Source organism: Zootermopsis nevadensis, unplaced genomic scaffold (assembly GCF_977971745.1).
Source record: "Zootermopsis nevadensis isolate Lab colony 2312 unplaced genomic scaffold, Znev_1.0 Znev_ptg000003l, whole genome shotgun sequence".
NCBI classification, from domain to species: domain Eukaryota; kingdom Metazoa; phylum Arthropoda; class Insecta; order Blattodea; family Termopsidae; genus Zootermopsis; species Zootermopsis nevadensis.
In genome coordinates this window covers 12,854,284-12,874,845 of record NW_028259135.1, presented here as the reverse complement: position 1 = coordinate 12,874,845, position 20,562 = coordinate 12,854,284, and the positions used below count along the sequence as shown (strand labels likewise).

General features: G+C 41.2%; 2 protein-coding genes across 19 annotated transcripts in view; both read right to left on the bottom strand.

The window, feature by feature from the left end:
* On the bottom strand, window positions 1-11,103 carry LOC110827176 (NAD-dependent protein deacylase sirtuin-5, mitochondrial). Of its 12 annotated transcripts, none has more exons than XM_087358964.1 (8): window positions 10,732-11,103; window positions 9,546-9,875; window positions 8,691-8,905; window positions 8,174-8,307; window positions 7,649-7,799; window positions 3,258-3,426; window positions 2,708-2,857; window positions 1-1,739 (listed from the first exon to the last, which is right to left on the bottom strand). In XM_087358964.1, the coding sequence occupies exons 2-8, from the start codon at window positions 9,849-9,851 to the stop codon at window positions 1,581-1,583; spliced, it is 1,284 nt and encodes a 427-aa protein (XP_087215090.1). In that variant the 5' UTR covers window positions 9,852-9,875; window positions 10,732-11,103; the 3' UTR covers window positions 1-1,580. The 12 variants fall into 12 exon arrangements, 9 of the variants coding, with proteins under 9 accessions (XP_087215090.1, XP_087215074.1, XP_087215080.1 ...); XM_087358948.1 differs by having other exon boundaries at window positions 10,610-11,102; XM_087358954.1 differs by having other exon boundaries at window positions 10,704-11,101.
* A 1,229-nt stretch (window positions 11,104-12,332) lies between these two features.
* LOC110827175 (uncharacterized) overlaps window positions 12,333-20,562 on the bottom strand; it is a 378,872-nt gene continuing 370,642 nt past the window's right edge. For 6 of the 7 annotated variants that reach the window (XR_015537873.1, XR_015537876.1, XR_015537875.1 and 3 more), the window contains 4 exons: window positions 20,079-20,291; window positions 19,315-19,567; window positions 17,503-18,770; window positions 12,333-13,363 (listed from right to left, as the gene is read on the bottom strand). Coding sequence is in view for 1 of the 7 variants with exons in the window: in XM_087358820.1 (XP_087214946.1) it covers window positions 17,637-18,770; window positions 19,315-19,567; window positions 20,079-20,291 (1,600 nt within the window). In the remaining 6 variants the exon portion in view is untranslated. Of the gene's footprint in view, window positions 13,364-14,291; window positions 18,771-19,314; window positions 19,568-20,078; window positions 20,292-20,562 lie in introns of those variants that run through there. The other variant, XM_087358820.1, reaches the window with a different exon arrangement.

Sequence of the window (20,562 nt, the reverse complement as noted above, 5' to 3'; positions counted from 1 at the left end):
GAAGTTTATATATTGGCTTTATTCTAAATATTTCCTTTATACATGCTTTACAATTGAGTAAAGTTTGATTAAGACATTGCTTATTTAACTTGAATTACTTACGCTTAAGATGGCTCTGTGGTAGCTTAACGTAATGTAAAGTAATCTAATGTAATGAAATGTTTTATAGGTAACAACAATGCCGAGTAAACACGACGTTCCCCAGGTACACTTGTTACACTTTTTCGCAGTTTTCTCCTCAGCTTCTGTAGTAGGTGAACGGTCATTAAATAAGTCTAACCCAGCTGCTTGAAACTAGAGTAAGTTAATATCGCAACTCATCACTTTTTATGTTTACCGCCGAGAGGTCATCGTAAAAGAACAGCTACCAAGTGCCTCGTCGTCACTCCTGTGTGGTGATGTGATTATCACGTAAACCAGGTGGAAAACAATGGCGACCCTCGCTGACCCCACGCGTTCCAAATGCAATTTGCTTGACGTATGCCGTACAGACAGACAGACGCTGGCCTACCACGTACTCAGATCTGTTTCCCATAACGAAACGAGGTGCTAAATTGACTGCAAGAATTCGGTTCGTCTGATCTCACACTTCTTTTTCTGCAACACGACGAAAAGAGAAAAGACTTTTACGTTTCTACTGCAATGGCTGTGAGGTACTGGAGACTCGATGGTCATCTGACGCTAAGAAACGGCGTAATATTTATATTTAACTTCAATACATAACCTCAACTTACATGGAGGTACATATTACAAAAGGTCCATATATTTTACTAAGCTACCCCATTCAAAAAAAAAAATACCATCTGTAATGATGTTCCACCTTTTCACGGAACTTGAGATTATGAAACTTCACTTGTCCTTGTATAATACTTAATATCATTTAAATACTTCACACATACTTGAAAATTTTACAATCGAAATTAACAAGACTCAGAAATAACTGCTGTTTCATTACAACAGTGCTCCATATAGTAGAATATTAATCTAGATGACAAATAGTTTACGTTAGGTACTGGTTGCTCTGTAACACTCATTTTCTAAGCTTGGCTAGAATACCAAATAATGTCAAAGTTTTCCTCAGCTTCCAAGGCATTTCACACAGGTTATGATTACCTCCTCACAACTTATGGTCATCTTCTCTTGCCAATCAGTCATGCAACAACTCCAGTTCAGAGAACATCAGTTATTAAGAATAAAATAAAATCACAGTAATGCTTGTAGAAATCAGGACACTCTCCTCTCTTTAACTTAACACAAAACAATCCAAGTAAAATAACAAACATTCAGACATTAACATATCTTCAATTCACAGATGTCTACGTGATTATGTGTTGTATCCTATTTCATATCTGAAACAAACACCTAACTTAAAAATCAAATTTCAATTTACGTCATTCCCATTAAGACAAACTCACTAAATCTGGCATTTGCTAAATAGCACATTGTTAAACAGGAGCCAAGTCTTACGAATTCATTATAAAGTCTCCTGAAGAACCAAATGTTAGGAGACGTCTTTATAATAACAGCAAAGTCACAAGGAGTAAGGATGGAGTAATGTGCACTACAGACTGAAAAATTTTTCAGACAAGAGATATGAATTTCATATGATATAATTTCTTTTTAAGTATCAACATGAGTACCACACACAAATCCCAAGATGGCTGTCTTCTGGGATGTTGAACCGTGCAATCTGATGATATTCCATTGAATCTTACTTCACGTGATGGCAGAAAGCACCTCTGAAATGTCGATAAGATCTAATTGCAATGTGACAGATGTGTATCATATACGAATATTATTTGCATCATTTCATATAAAATTGGATAACATAGAAACAAAGATAAAATATAAAACAGTGCTCATATCACAAACATGTCATCAAAGTACTGAATACACATATAATTTATTTCAATGTACTGACAGCGAATGAACCTCGAAATAAAAATACACTTACGCGTTCATCTGCATGCATTATATATCTATTTTTTTAAACACCCTGTATACACAACACAAGTGTTAGGTATACAACTTACCTCAAGCAAGAAATTGCACATTTGGGTAGAAAATGGTAAACCTGAAATTAATTTCGGTTCTCTGAAGACATGTAACATGAAACTGCACGTGTAACAGCAGGTATCCATCTGAAATCTATGTAAAGAGACAATGGTTTCTGTCTGCGTGTTTCCGCAAAACTGCACAATTCATGGGGAACGGCGCGTGTCTTGGTAAATGGCGATGCAATCATTTAACATAATAAAAAGTTTTAATATGTGATATCCATAAATCAATGCCCCTGAATCAAGAGGGAAAATTACGCAAGACTCACACAGAGAAGAAAATTGCATAGCCTAATGTTGTATGTCTTGTTTACAGTAACAGTTACTGTCAAATACTGACAAAAATCACAAATCTTGTTTTCTGATCGCTGCTAACAATTTTCATCAAAAACAGAATGAAAAGTATTAAAACATGTATTTGGGCCACACGTGGGTTGAGAAATCATCTTCATACTACCGTACAGAAAAACTTCCCAGACGTAGTACTTTTAAAACAAGTTAAAATGTAACAGACGCAGTCCAATTAAGAACTTCTTATTTCATAATACAGTAGATAAACTTCCTGCATATCTTACTTTGTCATATTTACAGTTTATTTAAAAAATAAATAAATTTCATATTTGCAAAATAATCTTATCTTGTTTACTCACTGTTCCAGACCAAGGTACCGATTTCACAACCACCTCACAACACTGAAACTTTACAACAAATCTCGCCAATGAAGACGAGATTAGGTAACTCCGCCCCACAGGTTCGGGGGTTGTGATGATGGTCCGGATGTCGGAAACTCTAAAAGAAAACTAACAGTTTCCATATAACAACAACATCATTAATTTGCCTCACTTAACCAGCGTTCTAATTACCTTCGACACTAACAAACACTGACGCGTAGTATCAAACCGTCCCATAACAAGCCCAATTGAACACATCTGAAGCCCTCGTATCAACCTCAGACTGGGTCAAAAGAACACTTGAGTACTTAATTAAACGTACAAACTGTCAGAATAAAAATCAGAAACTGGATAATTGCGATTACTGGTCGAGCAGTCAACACGCCATCAAAATATTCGCAGCGTCACCACCATAAAAACCAGCCAAATTTTTACAAAAAACACCAAATGTCTAAAGCTTCACACGAACAAATTACCATCGTCCACACAAACACAAGCTGAGACGTAATTAACAAAATGGCCGACTTACGTAAAGACTGAACACATACGCGCTGTATCGGAGCAGGAGACATACAACCGCAAAAGGAAAGTCGACTTGTCCTGAAGAAACCTCGGATCCGGTGACCCGACAAGTTTCGCGGAGCTCGCAGGGAAAGTCAAAGATGAAAATCTCGTCAAACGCTTGTCGGCAGAGATAACTAAGGGACAGAGAATTAAAAAAAGCTCAAAAACATAAAATGAATAGCAGCGTCCTCTGTGCGGGAACATGGGGACCCACCACAAGCGCCGTCCCGCACAGAGGGCGCAAGTTATTATTTGCTTTATGAGGTTTGTTTTAATTTCCTATGACCACTCAGCGGCTGGGGTTGAGCCCCCCTTTCCGTATTATTCGATGTCAATTACCGCGCCTTCGCTGCTGGTACTATTTTCGAATTTCGAGTGGTCCTCTCATTATACCGATTCTTATTAAGCTCTTGCTATATCCTGTAGACAAGATCTGTTGCCAGGTCGGTTAGTCGAAAGAGTTGGACGACTTGCCTCGCCCACGAGGTCGTTTTCCGTAGCGTGCGAGCGCAAAGCCAACGAGTTGGACTCGTCCGACTCGGGCGGTTCGTTGGAACCAGGCGCCCGGCGCCCGGGCCATTGTCCGGAGCCGGGTCCTCGCCTCTGCTCGCTCAAGAAACGGCCTCCCTTCCTTCGTGGGGAGGTTTTTTGAGGGTGCCAATAGTTGGCACGCGGGGTTGGGGCTGGGGGGGGTGGTAGGGCGCGGGGGGGTGGTAGGGCGCGGGGGGGGTGGTAGGGCGCGGGGGGGGTGGTAGGGCGCGGGGGGCTGGTAGGGCGCGGGGGGGGGGGCTGGTAGGGCGCGGGGGGGGGGGCTGGTAGGGCGCGGGGGGGGGGGGGGGCTGGTAGGGCGCGGGGGGGCTGGTAGGGCGCGGGGGGGCTGGTAGGGCGCGGGGGGGCTGGTAGGGCGCGGGGGGTTGTAGGGCGCGGGGGGGTAGGGCGGGGGGGTGGTAGGGCGGGGGGGTGGTAGGGCGCGGGGGTTGTAGGGCGCGGGGGTTGTAGGGCGCGGGGGGTGGTAGGGCGCGGGGGGGGGGCTGGTAGGGCGCGGGGGGGGGCTGGTAGGGCGCGGGGGGGGGATGGTAGGGCGCGGGTGGGGGCTTGTAGGGCGCGGGTGGGGTAGGGCGCGGGGGGGGTAGGGCGCGGGGGGGTAGGGCGGGGGGGTAGGGCGGGGGGGTGGTAGGGCGCGGGGGTTGTAGGGCGCGGGGGGTGGTAGGGCGCTGGCGGGGGGGTGGTAGGGCGCTGGGGGGGGTGGTAGGTTTTTTCAGGTGGCAGCCCTGCGTTTTTAATCCTGGTTGTGGTTCCTATGTGGGATAATATGGGGATTTTTGGTGGGGAAACCTGCGGGATCGTGGGTAATATTATGTGGTAAATCCAGGGGAATATCCTGGGAATCCTGGGTTGCGATCGTGGGAAATTCTGTTGGAAATGTTTGGTGGAGGATTCTGCTGGATCTGGGTAGGGAATCCTTGGTGGGGATCCTAGGAAATCTGTGGCGAATACTAGGATGGTCATGAGGAGTCCTGGTAAATCCGGGAATCCTGCAGGGGGTTATAGGGGATCCTAGAGGTGATGGTCTTCGGGGATCCTGCCGTGGTCCTAGAGGGACACTGGGTGTGGTCCTGGGGATCATCGGGGAATCTGCTAGACACGTTCTGTGCCACACGATGTCTGCGACACCAAGTCTACACGAATAGGTCTCTCCATCACACGTTCTGCCTCAACGGCTCTCTGCCGGACACAGCCCGTGCTTCTGCTTGACTCGGTGTCTGCCACACATGGTCTCTGTTTGACTGGGTCTGTGCCTCAATCGTCTCTGCACTGCACGTTCTGTCACACACCGTCTGTTTGACTCGTCAGTGACTGGTTCTGGTACAATTCGCGTAGGGAGACTTTGGAAATATCGGAAAATGCTGCTAATTGTCTAAAATGCGCAAAAAACGAAAGATTTCCGAGATAATTAAAACTTTTTTGAGATTTCGAAGATTTTGAAAACATTCGAAAATTTTCAAAAATCTCCCCACCACATGCGTGGCAGAACCGGTCTCTGTCGGACTCTCATATGTACTGTTTCTGACGAACGCTGTCTGTGCCTGATACGATCTCTGCACTAACCGGTCTCTGTGTGACACGGTCTCTGACGTGTAGACTCTGCACACGATGGGTGCAGCAGACACCACGGAAGGCAGAGACGGGGATCGACAGAGAACGCGTGAGTCAGCGATCGAGTCCTTCTTGCCGGGCCTCTGGCACGCCAGGTATCTCTCAAGCCAGGTCACTAACAGGCACGACAGTCACTTGCGTGCCGGGTCCCCGGTAATCGGCGGGCTGTCTACCCCATGTACACCCTTGCCACATTCACAAGGGATGCAGTATATGCCTGGGACCTCCAGATCCAGGGCATCTTTTAGTGGTCTCAACAGGTGCACAGTTCATATGTTGATTCTAAACAGCAGATCGCTAATGCTGTCAGAGGGGCCTTCCATAAAGTGTATAGTTACCATCCTAGCCAGCATTACAAATTTATTTTTGAAATATACAATTTGCTGTGTTTAGATGCACTCATGACTTGCTACTGGTTTCAAATTCCACACATGAGCTGTGAGTTTCTCTCAAATAGCTAGTGCTTCTGGTACTGTAGTTCCACTTGGACCTTCAAAATGAAATCTGTAATAACAAATAGATTACAAATTCAGCTACGTACTGACTTTCACAGTTAAGCGAAATTATATAAATTAAAATTAGTTGGTTGCAGGATGGACAACCAAAGAAACATTCCTATCGGAGAAAGAACTTTCCTTCACCTTCTCATCTTGACCATCCTTGGGGTTGACCAAGCTTCACTACCGATGATGTTTGTAGTCACGGATGTTAAAGCAGAACGATGCGCCAATCTTGCATTTCGTCACTGCTTAAAGAAAAGTGAACGTGAAGCAATAAAGGCCTCAGTCAACAGTATTTCAATGGTTCAAAGAATTCAAAGGTTGGGAGTCATTCAAGAAACTTGGTGGGCCAGGAGCTTCTTCAACTGCGATTAATGATGTGACCACGAACACCACCTTTGGTACAGTGCGCGAAGATCGATCACTTGCCATTACAGAGTTGACTGATATGCTCAACATATCCACACGGAGTGTATACACTATCATGAAGGATCGTTTGATCATGTCTCATACGTGTGCAAGAGGGGTTCTTTGAGTTCTTATACCCACTGAGTTGAAGGCTGCCAGCTGTGGAAATTTTGCATTGAAGAACAGGGAAACAAGTGGTTACAAAACATCATAACAGGTGATTAAACATGGATTGGGCTGTATGATCCTTCGAGTAAGCAGCGAAGCACCCAGGCTAACTACGACCTAAAGAAGCTCGTGTCTCTCAATCAGCAGTTACAGTTATAGTGACATTGTTTCTTGATCATTGTGTAATCAGTTACGTGCACACACTACCACCTAAAACAACTGTAACCTTGTGGCTTCTTTTTTTGATCCTTACACTAAAAAAAGGCATCTTCGAGGACAGCACTTACAGACCACAGATGCCGCAGTCGAAGATATGGAGGCGACTTTAAAGATGTCCAAAAATGGCTCTGATGCGTGGCAAGAACACTGGGATGAATGTACTGAGATCAGAGGAGCCTCTTTTGAAACAGAATGCACTTGTACTGATTCAGAATAAAGGAGTTAATTCTCAGTGTTTACAGAACAGCCCTCATATAATGGCATGGGCGATGCTTAACCTTTTTGTCAATAGAATCAGAGATGCCTATAAACACATTTAAAGTCACTTGTAAACTCATCCACAAATTAAAAATTGGTTAATGTGGCACTGTACTTTTTGTAAGAGGAAAAATATGGGATGACAAATCACAGTCAATCTTGAGGTATTTCTTAAAAAAAATTGCAGGTATGAAAAATAAAAAATAATCCTACATTCAAGATGTATAAGATGGCTGTAACACCATGTAAGCAGATTCCAAAATTTTGGAGAAAGACAATGTCTCCATCTTCTCAGCAACTGCCAGAGATCATCCAAAGTGTGGCACAGGAACCAAACAACATCCAACAGAAGACTGTTACAAGAGTTTTGACAAGTGGCAGGACAACTATAATTACCGAGTTCCTGTGGGAAGACATTACCCTGATTATAAGATAAGTAGTACTGATTAGCTTTGGAATGATTTTTGCAAACTAACACCAATAGTAATAAGGTATGCAAAACAGCAAAGAATACATTTAGAAAACACGTTAATTCGAAATTGGTGAACGGCTTCCTGCTCTTGTTTGTGTCTGAACTTTGTTTCTGAAAGACAATCAAAATTCTTCCAACTGCTACTTCATATGTACATGATATGACCATACTTACTGAAAGTTGTAAGTTTCTGGCGTCTTTTCCAGATTGAATTCTGCGACGGGGATTCCTCGCCGAGCTACCGTAGGCGCAAACATTGCGGCTGGATATACTACGGACGACGTGCCGATGACGAGGCATATGTCACAGCTCTCCAGTGCTTCGTCTGCGAACGATATATCTTAAACGTCATTATAGCCGAAATTGGATGTTTCAGTCTTCGTGAGTCAGAACTTAACCAATCTTACGCCCCAAATTTCTAAATCTTTTGATGATCTGGCTGAGTATCCTCTCTCTCACTCACATTACAGTATGCCTGGCTGTTGATCACATCAAAAAATTTCCCATATCCCTTCCATAGCACGTACCATTTAGCACTGAATCCAAAGTATTTTCATTATATTTTAAAGTTTTCATCAACGGACAGCATTAATTCTTCCCAAACCCACTGGAATAGGCAACTGCAAATGCGTAACATGTAGGACTGGGAAAAGAAATTTAAATTTAGAATGACAAACTGACATATCTTTTCATTATAACCTGCTTCATTCAGCACTACAGGGTCCAGACTTTCTCCAAACCACACAACGTGTGGCCTCAGCAGGCTTCCACAGTGGCACCGTGGCAAATCACGCACAGAAATCTGAGCTGCCGCCGCCTGCGGATCTGATCCTCTGCGTGCAAGACAAAATAAAACAAAAACTACCTTAAATCAACAATGCCATCCTCACATGGCTGACTGCCTACCTGAGAAGACTTCACAACAATTTCATAAAACGACAGTATTCTCATCAACTATAAATCTTCATATGGTGACTTACTACTCGCTAAACTGTAATAACTCATCATAAAAAAATTGCTTCATTATATAAACTATAGTTCTTCTTACGACCTTTAACATATATTTGAATAATTTTTGACACGATGAATATAAAACACATACAAGAAAAAATAATTTCTGATGCTATACAACTAGCTTTGCAATATCTCTGAATCTACAATAAATGAACAAGACCAGCTGAGATATATGTGTACTTCACTTGTTTAATCTGCGTACCCTTTCCCAGCCAATGCGGGACATATAGGATTGTCCCTGTTTTCCACCACCTCTTCGCAGCCTGTGCATCGAGTCTTGAACAGAGATCCGTGAAGTTCTATAACCTTCTGTGATCCAGCTCTCAGGTGCAGACCATCAATGTTCTGTGTAATGAGACTCAGTTTTCTGTCATTCAGTTTCAAATTCCTCTCAAATTCTGCCAGTGCTAAATGAGCCTGAAAAATGAAAACTGTCATTTAAATCTTAACAGCATACGGACATTACTGTATTTCTGCTCTAAAATACGGGAGAAAAACCTGCTTTTGCCTTTTACATTAAGAATGTTCAGAAAAGAATATTTGCATTCTAAATTCAGAATCTTGAACCAGTTCTATTCACCATCTATCCTCATTACTTCTCTCTTTAAGATCCGTCTTGGTCTTCCGCACAAATACTTTCCAAGAGGTTTACTCACCAAAATTCTGTATGCACTTCTTATCTTCATTGACCAACCATGTATTTATTTATTTCACTATCATAACTATACCAAGTGACCTTATAAATGACTAAACTTCTGCAACATTCTCATATATTAACCACAAATTTACTGGCCAAGGACAGGGACCAGTGGAGGGCTTTGGTTAATTTGGTGCTGAACCTTCGGGTATTAACCGCAGAGGTCAGTGATGACTCTGATATAGACTACTTGAAGTTACTATCTTTACAATAATCTGGAAAGATTGAGAAAAGCCATGCAAAATCTTGACCAGTATAGCTACTCTCCCAATAAGATAAATATACTAAACTAATGGACGAACAAAAATGTTGAAGAACATGCATCAGTTTAGGGAAATGTCTATTCAGCTTATATAATACCTTGTTGGGCTCCTTGGTGAGCACGAGTTCCCGTCGATAGTGGTAAAACTCCCACACCAGAGAGGGATCCCTTGCAAAGGCTCCAGGTGTTGCCAGATCTTGAGCTTGAAATGTGCGCCAGAAACCACCCGATCCGCGGAATGTAGGAATGCCGGACTCTGCTGATACTCCGGCTCCTGACAGCACGACGACGTGCTTTGATCTGTTCAATATTTCATGAAATTTTGCCATGTTTGAGCTTGGTTGAGACCTCACTGCCATGACTGTAGTACGTCCGATGAGTGTAACTAGTGCAGTTCTATGCATTTGGTAGCACGTAATGTATTGGATCTATATTGGGGGAAAAAAATAAATAAAGAAAGAAAAAAGAAACCTATATGAAATCTGATGTTCTCATGTAAGTGAAGATGTCAATGTTGGTCTGCTGGGTTCTAATGCCATGTGGACTTGTAAGTAGATACAAAGGTTTCATCTTCAGGGCTGGTTCATCAATCCCTTGGAGTAAACAAAATATTTCTGGGGGTTTGCCAGAAGGAATGCAAAACTACTTATTTTTGTCTTTCATATTTTAAGACAAATCCAAAACAGATTGTTGCAGATAGTGATGCTCTGTTTATTTCAAAAACGTCTTGTGAAGTGTTCCAAATGCATACCTAGCACAGTTATGTCAACTTCCTTTCCTTTCAGAACAAAATTAGATTTGTGAAATGCTGTATGGAAATTCATTTGCATAAAGGCCTGCTGAAGTGGGTGTCTAGAAGAAAATAGGGGAGAAATTTTTCTGAAAAGATACATTTTGGGTAGGTGTTTATGTATTAGTAATTTCTGAGGAGGTATTCGTAGAGGATGGAGTGATACGGTTAGTGACACAGCACTTGGGAGTAACATTGCATTGAAGTCTCTGCTTACGTACTTCAACACTTGCTTGCAGAATGCAGTAAAAGTAAATAGTCCTTTATGCATCACAGAGCATCAGGTTACAGCATAAATTACTTAACGGATAAGATATGTTGATTATTTGTGTAATTACTATATGTCACATTTCATTTGCACAAAGAACATACTTAAACTATTCCAATGCACATAGTAGAATTTCTCATCTAGCACATTGTGTGAATACCAGCAGACACTGACAACCAATAACCAACAAAAACTGACCTCGGTTACACACCCACATATATATCACCTTTAAACAATGAAAACATGGTGCTTCTGACAAAATTGTTGGCAGCGCTGAATGGTGTAGGTGTTGTCTAGACTGGGAAAATGCGTGTTGCGCCGATAGCGATAGATTGCCGTATTAATAGAATGGCGTGATAGGCTACGTTGGCCTAGTTGGTCGTAAGTAGTCATGATGACGTGTTCATTATCTCGATACTAGATGGCGTTGAGTGGTCAGCTTCCATGTTACATTCGAGCTTTACAGAACCTTGGTGCAACATAATTATTCAAAGAAGCTCACACTCTCAAAGCAATGGAAAATTTTGCATGACTAAGAGGAAAGCAAGTACCAGAACAGGACAATGAGTTGTGTTCCATAAAATGATAAAGAAGACACATATCGAGAAGAATTTGTGATGGCAACTTCTCTTATCGATATCATGAGCCTGGAAGGAACCATGTATAATTCATAATTAGTAATAGCTCCAGTTATATAATTAACGGTCCATTAATACGCATAATTTACCACTAGTGTCATATTTGTAACAACCCCAGTAGTGTAACGCGAGTTCCTCCCTCTCAGGTCTAACTATTTTCTTCACTGCGCTAATATCAAACACTCCTAATCTGTGTTCTTCCCCTAATATGAAAGACTGTATCACACTCATACAAAACAGGAGATAAGATTGCGAATTTTATATTATAGCCTAATATTTGTTTTCCAAACCGGACAGGAAGCCATAAGAGTGTTAACAGGCAGTCACCTAATTAAATCTCTTAATATGCTCACGTATAGGCCTGCATATGAATTTTAAATTGTGCATTTTCAAACGATCTGCCACCTTTATCCAATTACTTATGTCCTGTTCTAAATTCAGGTGATAAGGCATGGTATTTGTGTTTTTAGCCAGTGAATCAATATTATCAGGCTACAAAGAACAAATTTGTTTGGGACAAGATTTTGCAGATTTGGCAAGTCTGTTGTCATTAGGATAGGTTTCTGCGCCAAATTTCTAAGGTTCGAGAATAAATGTGAAAGGAATATGTAAGTACCTAATTTAGGAAACTGCCCATACTTTTGACTGGCGGGACTGGAACCACTGAAATCGGCAGTTAGGACATCCGAAGTCCAATCCGAGACTTGATCGTACGACCCCTCGAGGACATGAAGCAGAAAGGTTAATCACTGAGTAGTGACGTTCGGCTATTTCCATAAAAGACGTTTAGTTTCTTCAGTACCTGAGCTACTGTTAGGTTCTGAAGAAGTGACTGTTATTCTTGCAATTATCACGAGCTGAGATACGCAAACTTCACATTTGTAGAATTTGTTTAAAAGCTTCAATGGAACACAATTTCGCTTTGGACGTTGGCTGTGATACTTAATGAAGTCTCGTGCAGAAATGATAAGTTACAACTCTCGACGCTGAACTGCTAGCGGTCCATTGTACGACGTGAGACGTGGGAAAAATTGTCTGTTCCATTAGTCAGATTAAATCGGGAGGAAGATGTAGTTTTTTTTTCTCAAACAGGTAAAAAACATTATAAAAATAATGTGTATCTACTGAATGTAAATGTAGCAAAACTATACTCTTATTGAAACAGCTTGACATATATATCGAAGGAAAACAGATGGACCGTGATATAGAAAAATTTGAGAAATACTGCAGTAAATTTCGATCTTTAAGTACATCAACTTATGATTTTGCATTGCTTGATAGTGATTTGTTAAGAGACAATGAACTTCACATCAATTTAAAGATGGCAGTTGAGATAAGGCGATCTGCATTAATCTCTTAGCCTACGTAAGAACGAGGTCGGTGTTTGTTTGCTCTGATACATACTTGAGCTCACAAAGGGGATATTTAAACGGTCGTGAGCATAGAAGAAAATATTTAAATTATGTTCGGACGCTATTTGCCAATTTTCTTCGCCTGTAATTGGTTGTTTTGAGCGACAATTCTTATGTGTGAATTCTTTTGGATCCATATTACAGAGTACTATCGCTTATTACTATTCAGCTGCATGTCTTTGTGTCACATTTTTCAGATAAAGAGATATTATGAAAAATTTAAAATACTTTCTCACACGGAAATGTTACATTACGAAGCCATATTCTCCAAGGCCACCGCATGAGCTTCGCTTGTCTAAGCCGCTTTAAAGGCACAGATGCGATATTTCTAGTCTGGCTGCTACTGTCCAATCTTTTAGCAATCTGTCAGCTTCCCACTTCCCTCATCCTCTCGTCGTTCTGCAGGCAAATTCTAAATGGTTGCGTTCCAATGTGCGTACACACATCTACGTATTTTTCATTAAAATCAGAGATTATTGTGTTCTTGCTCCTGACCAAACACCAAGAAACCAATTTTGGAACCTACCCTATGAAAGTCAACTTCAGCCCTTATCTTGAGGGTGTGAAGTTTAAACCACGATTCGCATTATAGCAGACTCTCATTGGTTAAAATAAGACTTCTAGCTTTTGAGTTACGTAACTTGCAAACGTACACAGATCTTGAAACTCGCCACTTTTACCAGGCCGAGGTTCTCACGGCGATGAATGTATCAATTGTGGTCTTCTTGGTTGTGAAGCCTGTGGTCTTGTAGGTGATTCGGGTAGAAAACTTCTACTTTGGAGACGAGGACGAAAATTAGGCGCCCTCCTGAAAGAATATACTTTGTGTCATAACCAGCAGTCCGTAATCCATCACCCATAAACATCTATTGCCAAAACGTGTAATGCGTAATAATTTACCATTTTTCCCGTTAATGGGTTTATATCGAATAGTTCAGTTTCACACAGCTGCCAAAATATGGAAAAGAGAACTAAATATAATTAAAAAATAAAATAAAACTATACATAAGCCTACTTAATGCTAATCCTCAACACCAGATGCAATGGTTTTACCACCAGGGTTTTGTTAGCGAGGAAACGATGTACGACTACTACGTCTTTGTCACCGAGCTTTATCCCAGGCACTTGGAAATTCACCTCCACACCATACGCTGCACCAACGTACTGTTTGGGAAGCTTCACATTTAATCCAAGTCTGAAGGGTTTTGACGATGGTACGGTCCCGCGTCTAGGTGTTATTAACAGTATAATAACTTTTCGGAAGATGGTCACGTGAATGGAGGGCAAGATTTTACACTTTTGGGCCCCATGATCGACGTAGTCTAAAACCCAGGTTTGAAATTTATACCTGAGAATGGTACAGAAAGAACTTCCGAAACGTTATAGTTTTTATAACACCAAGACGACGAAAAGACAGTTTTTTTACATTTACATGAAACCTTGTGGAGATTGCTTTAGTAGACTGCCTCATCCCCTAACTTTGAGGCTCTATACACAATGTTATTTAAACAAGTCCATTTTCTGACTAACATAATTCTAGAGCTTTTCATTAAATTTTACTTCTGGCCTTTGAAAATGGCGCAAGTGACGTCATAGTGACTAACTATTCCTCTACCAGTAGCCTCCAAATTACATGATTACACTCGTTTTAATATTTACGTCAATTTCTGGATTAATATTCAGCAAGTTATCTGTAGTATTTTGAAAGGAGAAATGCATGGAAAGGAAAATGTTAGTTCTGAAAAAAGGGTTAATTTATTTTAGTTATACAAAGAAACATATCATTTTATTTATTATTAAAAATATATAAGCTATTGTATGTATTTATATCTTATTTCTCCACAATATATTATTTTAATTAATCAATTTGATTAAATATTTATCATCAATCGGCACAAAGAAACAACAGACTGCGACGTCATCACACTCGTCCAACAAACATGATTTCACTTGTTAATGTTTTGTTTTATATCTTATTACAACTCTACTCCACTTAAGGGTTCTACATAACAATGTTTACACTTCAGTTCGTAGCGTACAACAATGACGAAAATATCACTCATCCCAAATCGAATAAATTTCTTCTTCATAATAGGTCCATTTCATTCATTTTCACAGAAATTTAAAATTCATTATTTGCACGACGACAAACTTTCATAGCGTACGAAAGAAATCACTTCAAAATCGATTTGTACTTCATCCTCTCCGAGAAGCCGATTTCCATTCGTCGGTTACAAATCCCTCGATTTCACAGCACAAAATCCCAGAATATAGCCATCTTTGTAGTTAACATCATCCTTTAAAGAACTCGGCGAGCCTTGTCCGGAGCTTCATTTTGTATAAAAACTAAAAAAAATTAATTATGAGCGGAACGGGTCTCAGAGCCTTGAACGAGCGAGAAGGCTGAAGGTGTGATGACACGTGTTCAATTCGTGTTTCAATCTTTCGATAACTGGGAAGAGTGACATTTTTATAAAGCTGTACTCCATTAACTACTACTTGGAAAATATTCTGTAAAAAGGGATTTAAATAAGAATGGCTTTGCGACTGGTTTACAATTAAATTCAAACACTGGGCAGTAACTGGAAAGAATACTTTACACTCAGTGATAACTGCTTCCTTTTCGTAAAAAGGTCGGTGAGCTATTTTATTACGGTGGAGTGTGTTCATTACACTTCACATACCATCCATTATTTCTCAACTGATAAACAAGTTTCTTCTTAATTAATGCTAATGTAAAATTACTATGTTATCTATTTCATAGTTTCATTTATTCTTGTGCAACAGTTTCCATAATAAATCTCCTGATAATGCAACTGGAATTCAGATACTGCTGATTATGTGTGAGGTACTGAACCTCAAAACTTTTTTTGAGTGTTTCGACACAAACACAATGCAAGTCTGTAATGGAACTATCACAAATATGTTAAATTTAAAAATCGTAGAACAGAATTATCAAAATATTTGGTTTTATATTTTTGAGTTCTCAGCATGACAGACCATTTTCAAACACAGCGGAACCTCGGACTCGCTGTGACCAAGTCCCCCGATACGATAACACGTGTCTTACGTCGTATAAATTTCTATGAAATGTTTTCGTTACATTATAAGGCTGTATTGCGACATTCCTTACTGCGGGGTGCGGGTACAGAATGTAAAGTCCACAGTCCGCTACCAATAGATATTTTTCTGCTTTCTTTAACCTTGGGGTTATTCTGTTCAAACAGCAAAATTTAGCGAGCATCACTTTTGGTTGAGACAAGAAGAGTTCCATTGTTCCGATGCTAATTCTTTTAGATGCTCAAAGAATTATGGATGAAATTTTAGAGTACGATTGGTGAAACATAACTTTGAAATGAACCTTAAATTTAATGTATTTTAGTCACTGGATAAATATATATAATATCAGGGATTCCAAAATTAGATAAATGTAAATTTTACATAAAATGCGGGTAGCTTATAACATGGGCACTGAAGCTGTCCCCCGAAACCAGCGATATATCAAGGTTCTACCGTACTAATAAGGCGACTGTTACGCCACAGAGAATAAACCTTTCAAATTTTTAGAAAAGTAAAGTCAAACTGGTACATCACCAACAAACAAATAATGTTGTCACAAAATTAAACGTTCGAGTATTCTACGTAAGTTTGTACCCCCTCGGCAAATATTCATATGTCTTCCAAGAGTTAAAAAACAAATTTGTCCCTGGTAGATCACATGAATGTACTCGTGGCAGAGTTTGAAACCCATTCATCCAGTTTGTGATCAGACCCTTTCATGAGCTACTCTTAGAATTGTCTAGATTTGATATACGCGCACTCTATGTTACAATTGAGTTATTGAAACATGTGGTGTAGTACGGCTGACAAAACTACACGTCACGAATCCAGCGCTGACTCCAAATTACCTTGCATTAAATGGAGAATTATTTTGAAAACTTTTTTTAATTCCACCTATCTACAGAGTGGTTTCTAGAATACGAACACATTTTCTTGTGTGCAAACAGTTTACATCGGTGACGAGAACGACGACTCTCTTTATAAATTTAGGTGTCTTGATCACTTCTGTTCCCTGTTCATGGGACGTACAGTCAAGATGTTCTAACTCCCCGTAGCACTGAAGCAGTCGGTATACTCCGCCGATCATCCTACGAGTTCGTATTTAAATGCACTTTTCAAATAACACTATTAAAAGAATTATAAAGGCAATCATTTATAACTTTAAACATAGCAAATAATGAATAGGTTCCTTCGAAGATTATAAAAAAATTTCAAAAAAAATATCCACAATATTATTGCCACAATAACGGAACGAATACGCGCGTAGATGTTTGATGCCCTTTCTGTATAAATTAAAATATTATATTGCAATAAAAAATTTAAACAGATTAACACCACAATTCCTATTCTTAGTGTCTCAAACTACAAGAAGCTCGGAGACTATTACTGCACACTTAATCAAGTTCTCAGCTATTCTCCACAATTATAAAATGGTTAACTTCTGCTATGCTCTTTCATTTCACGTAATAATCAGCACAAAAACAGAGATGCAGGTGTCAGTCTGTCACGTGCAGAATTTCCCTCCATTCCGATTCAAGACATCTTAACTGTCTTTCAATGTCGATTCACAGACACTGGCATTCAGAACCTAACACTTCACTTTCGACGACAGCATCTAGAAATACATCCAGTGACTTCTGTTGCGACGTCTCTTGGAGATCGCATCACATAAATATAATTACACAACATAAAGTCACAATTTTATAAAGCTCTGGTATCAAGAGTTAGATGTACAAATTATCTTCTCCACATCTACACTTACCAACAGACCTAAAACTGCATTTCTGTCGATAAGCGTCAGTACTGTTATTTGGGATAAAAAGTCCTTAACGAATAATGTAGCTCGGTAACCACTGAATTCATCACCAGCTGACAGCAGCAACTAACCTCTCATCATGATGACATCGCGTGGGAGGTGGAGGTACCGGCACGGCCCCAGAGGTAGCGGCCGAAGGCAGTCGACCTGTTGTTTTATCGCGGCGTAGTCGTTGCTGCAGAGTCAGCCGATCGTCGGCGTGACATCAGTACGGTATGTCGATATCGTCGTCGTGGTCCCCCGCCCGCTTGTGACACAAACAAGCACGACACAGGACTACTAGACACGTGATTGCCAGGACTGCGCCAGCCGCAGCTCCCAGTCCTATTGCCAACCAGTTGACGGCGTCTGCCTCAGCTCTCTCACATAATTCTGGTGACTCATCACTACCCGTCACTCCACTTTCTTCAACTGTGTCCAATGTGACATTTGGACAATTCACGACTCCATTACAGACCAACCTCGTTGGTATACACAGACCAGAGTCGCCAGGACACTCAAACTCACACCTGCCTGCAGAATCAGACGAGCCCGAAGAACTGCTGCTCTCCGTCAGTCTCGAAGTCATCATGGTGCCATCTGGATTTCTCGGTAAGTGGTACATTTCAGTCCACGCGATTTTAAACGCTGTTCGAGTGGGTGAGACCGAACTCGTGAACTGAATCTTGACTGACGGGGCTTCTGCGTCTGCCGCGGCGGGTAAAATGGTCGGTGTCGCGCCTGTCTGTGGCGGTGGTAACATAGACAGTTCCGTTGCTGACAGAATCGGCAACTGCTTAAGAGAGCTCACATTCTCACCACAAACAGAAAGAAAAGGCTCATTTGGTTTGGAAGGCAGGAAAAACTCAAGTCGGCCATCTTCACACGTTCTGGAAGCAAATTTTATCTTGTCAATGTGAAGCCAGAGGTCAAGCTGGCGGGTAACCCTAAGTTCCCAGATGCATCGGATGGTTTTGGGAGGTTCGACGTAGCCTAGCGCCTCAAAGAAGGGAAAATGTAACTCGCCCTCGGCTGTCGGAGGTATAAGAGGCGGTCCACACAGCGGACCGTGCACAAATTCATATCTAGCTTCAAAGAGTGGTGTTGGGTGTTTGAAATAGCTTGAAGCAGCGTGGGCTGCGTCCACATGAAGCTGCAGGTTCAGCGACTCTCCCTTAGAGACGACGGTCACTGGCAGAGTGGGGAACGACTGGGCTCCTGAGGCACGTTTGCAAAGACAAACCCTAGTGCTGGATGTTGAGGTGTTATTACTGCCAGTCTGGGGAGATTCCCAGATGAGAAGCTTGTCCACACGATCCTCCCAGCAGTCATCACAAGGGACTGCATTGTAGGGATAGTCCTAAAAATATACAGGATCTCAACAACAAACTCAAAAATTTCCCCCTTCCACAGCTCAGGGCATTACCAGATCCCCTGTTTAATCACATCCTCAGGAATAACTTCAACCATTTTAATTAAGGGAGTTCTGACTTGCTTCAGAACCCTTAAAATAGAGCAGTAAATGTGACCGTGAGGTAATTATCAATGATAACAAAATCTAATCGTGTTAATTCCCTATGCAAGACTCAAACCTATGACCAAAGCCACGAAACAACGAGCTCGACTGCTTTAGGAGTAACAAATTACATGGAGCAGTGTTCTTCTTCATAAACTAATATGTACTCCTGTAATTATTCCACTTATACATATAAATCATAATTTCTAATCAACAAATCTCACATATTAAGAGTTATTAAATTTCTCGACTTTTCAAACTAACACATCGTACTCTTGAATATCTACCACGGTCTTAGAATTTTACAGTTTTATATAAAATTTATCCTAATTATTTATTTTTGTGTGGTAGAGTGCCAAATATCAACAGCCATCGGAATGAGACGCACCTTGAAACTGATGGCCTCGACAGTGAGGATGACACGGGCAAACAGCCTCTTGTCCGTAACAAAGCGGTAGAGGCAACGGACGTCTTCGGTGGGGTCGCTGCGCTTATACACCAGGGTGTTCAGTGGGGAACGAAACCAACCACTGGGAGAATGCCAGCTGGAGAACACCTCGTCGCACGCGCTGTCCGGGATTTTCTCTCCGTACCTCGAGTTGTTAAAGAAATCGTAATGTGCCCAGTAGTACAGCGACGATCTGGAAACAAATGATAAATCTGAGTAGCAAATTTCAATGAAATTAAATACATTAGAGAATCTGAACAGAAGAAACCACTCTGAAGACCTTGTCACAGATGGACAAATGAGAAAGTGGAACTTGGATAAACAGATTTGAAAAATGTTTTATTTGTGATTTTGTCTATCATAGGTTTAAAAATGAAATATATTATTTATAAACCTTTTACTGCATTTCAAACCATCACAGATCAGTAAAACCTGAAATTCGATCTATATCGATAAATTTAAACTGAGCCATCCAAAGATACAAACAAACAGCTTTTCTCTCTTACACACGTTCTCACACAGATGAATGCCATCTGTTGATCAACCAATGTATTACGTCAAACGCTCCTTGTCTTATTTATCTTCCATCAATGTTTCCACTCTTACAGGCCAATAGTCGAAAAGTGTTGTCTCCACTTTGCGATTTCTTCCTTCTCCTTCCCATGCATGCTACATGCTTCTTTAATTTTGGCCCTGATACTTACCCCGAGTAGCTTCCTGTCTTGCTCTCGAATCTGACAAAGAGGGCGTTTCCCGTCGACACAAAATCGTGCTTCTCCATGGCGCGTGAGAACGTGTCGCAGAACGTTTTGATGATGCGGGAATCATCAGGCCACGACGCGTCATACAAAGTAAGAGACTCACCGCAGTCCCCATCAAAAATCTGGATGGGGGATTCTATCCTGTTGATACGGAAACTGCAAAAGGAACACGGAATAACATCGCAACTGATCTTCAGGAAATAAATTTAGTCTGCACTGGATAATGGACTAGCGACGGGATCTTGTGACCTCGGAGGTCTTCAGGTTCGGCAAACGGCAGGGAAATCTGTGACACTACAAGCTTCTGAGGAAGGAATCTGCTCCATCGAGTTCTTTAACAGTTACATGAGGTAGGTATTTTTTAGTGTGAAAGGGATATTTCAGTCTGCCGTGCCCAGTGGCAACACAAAACGCCTGTCACCACTAA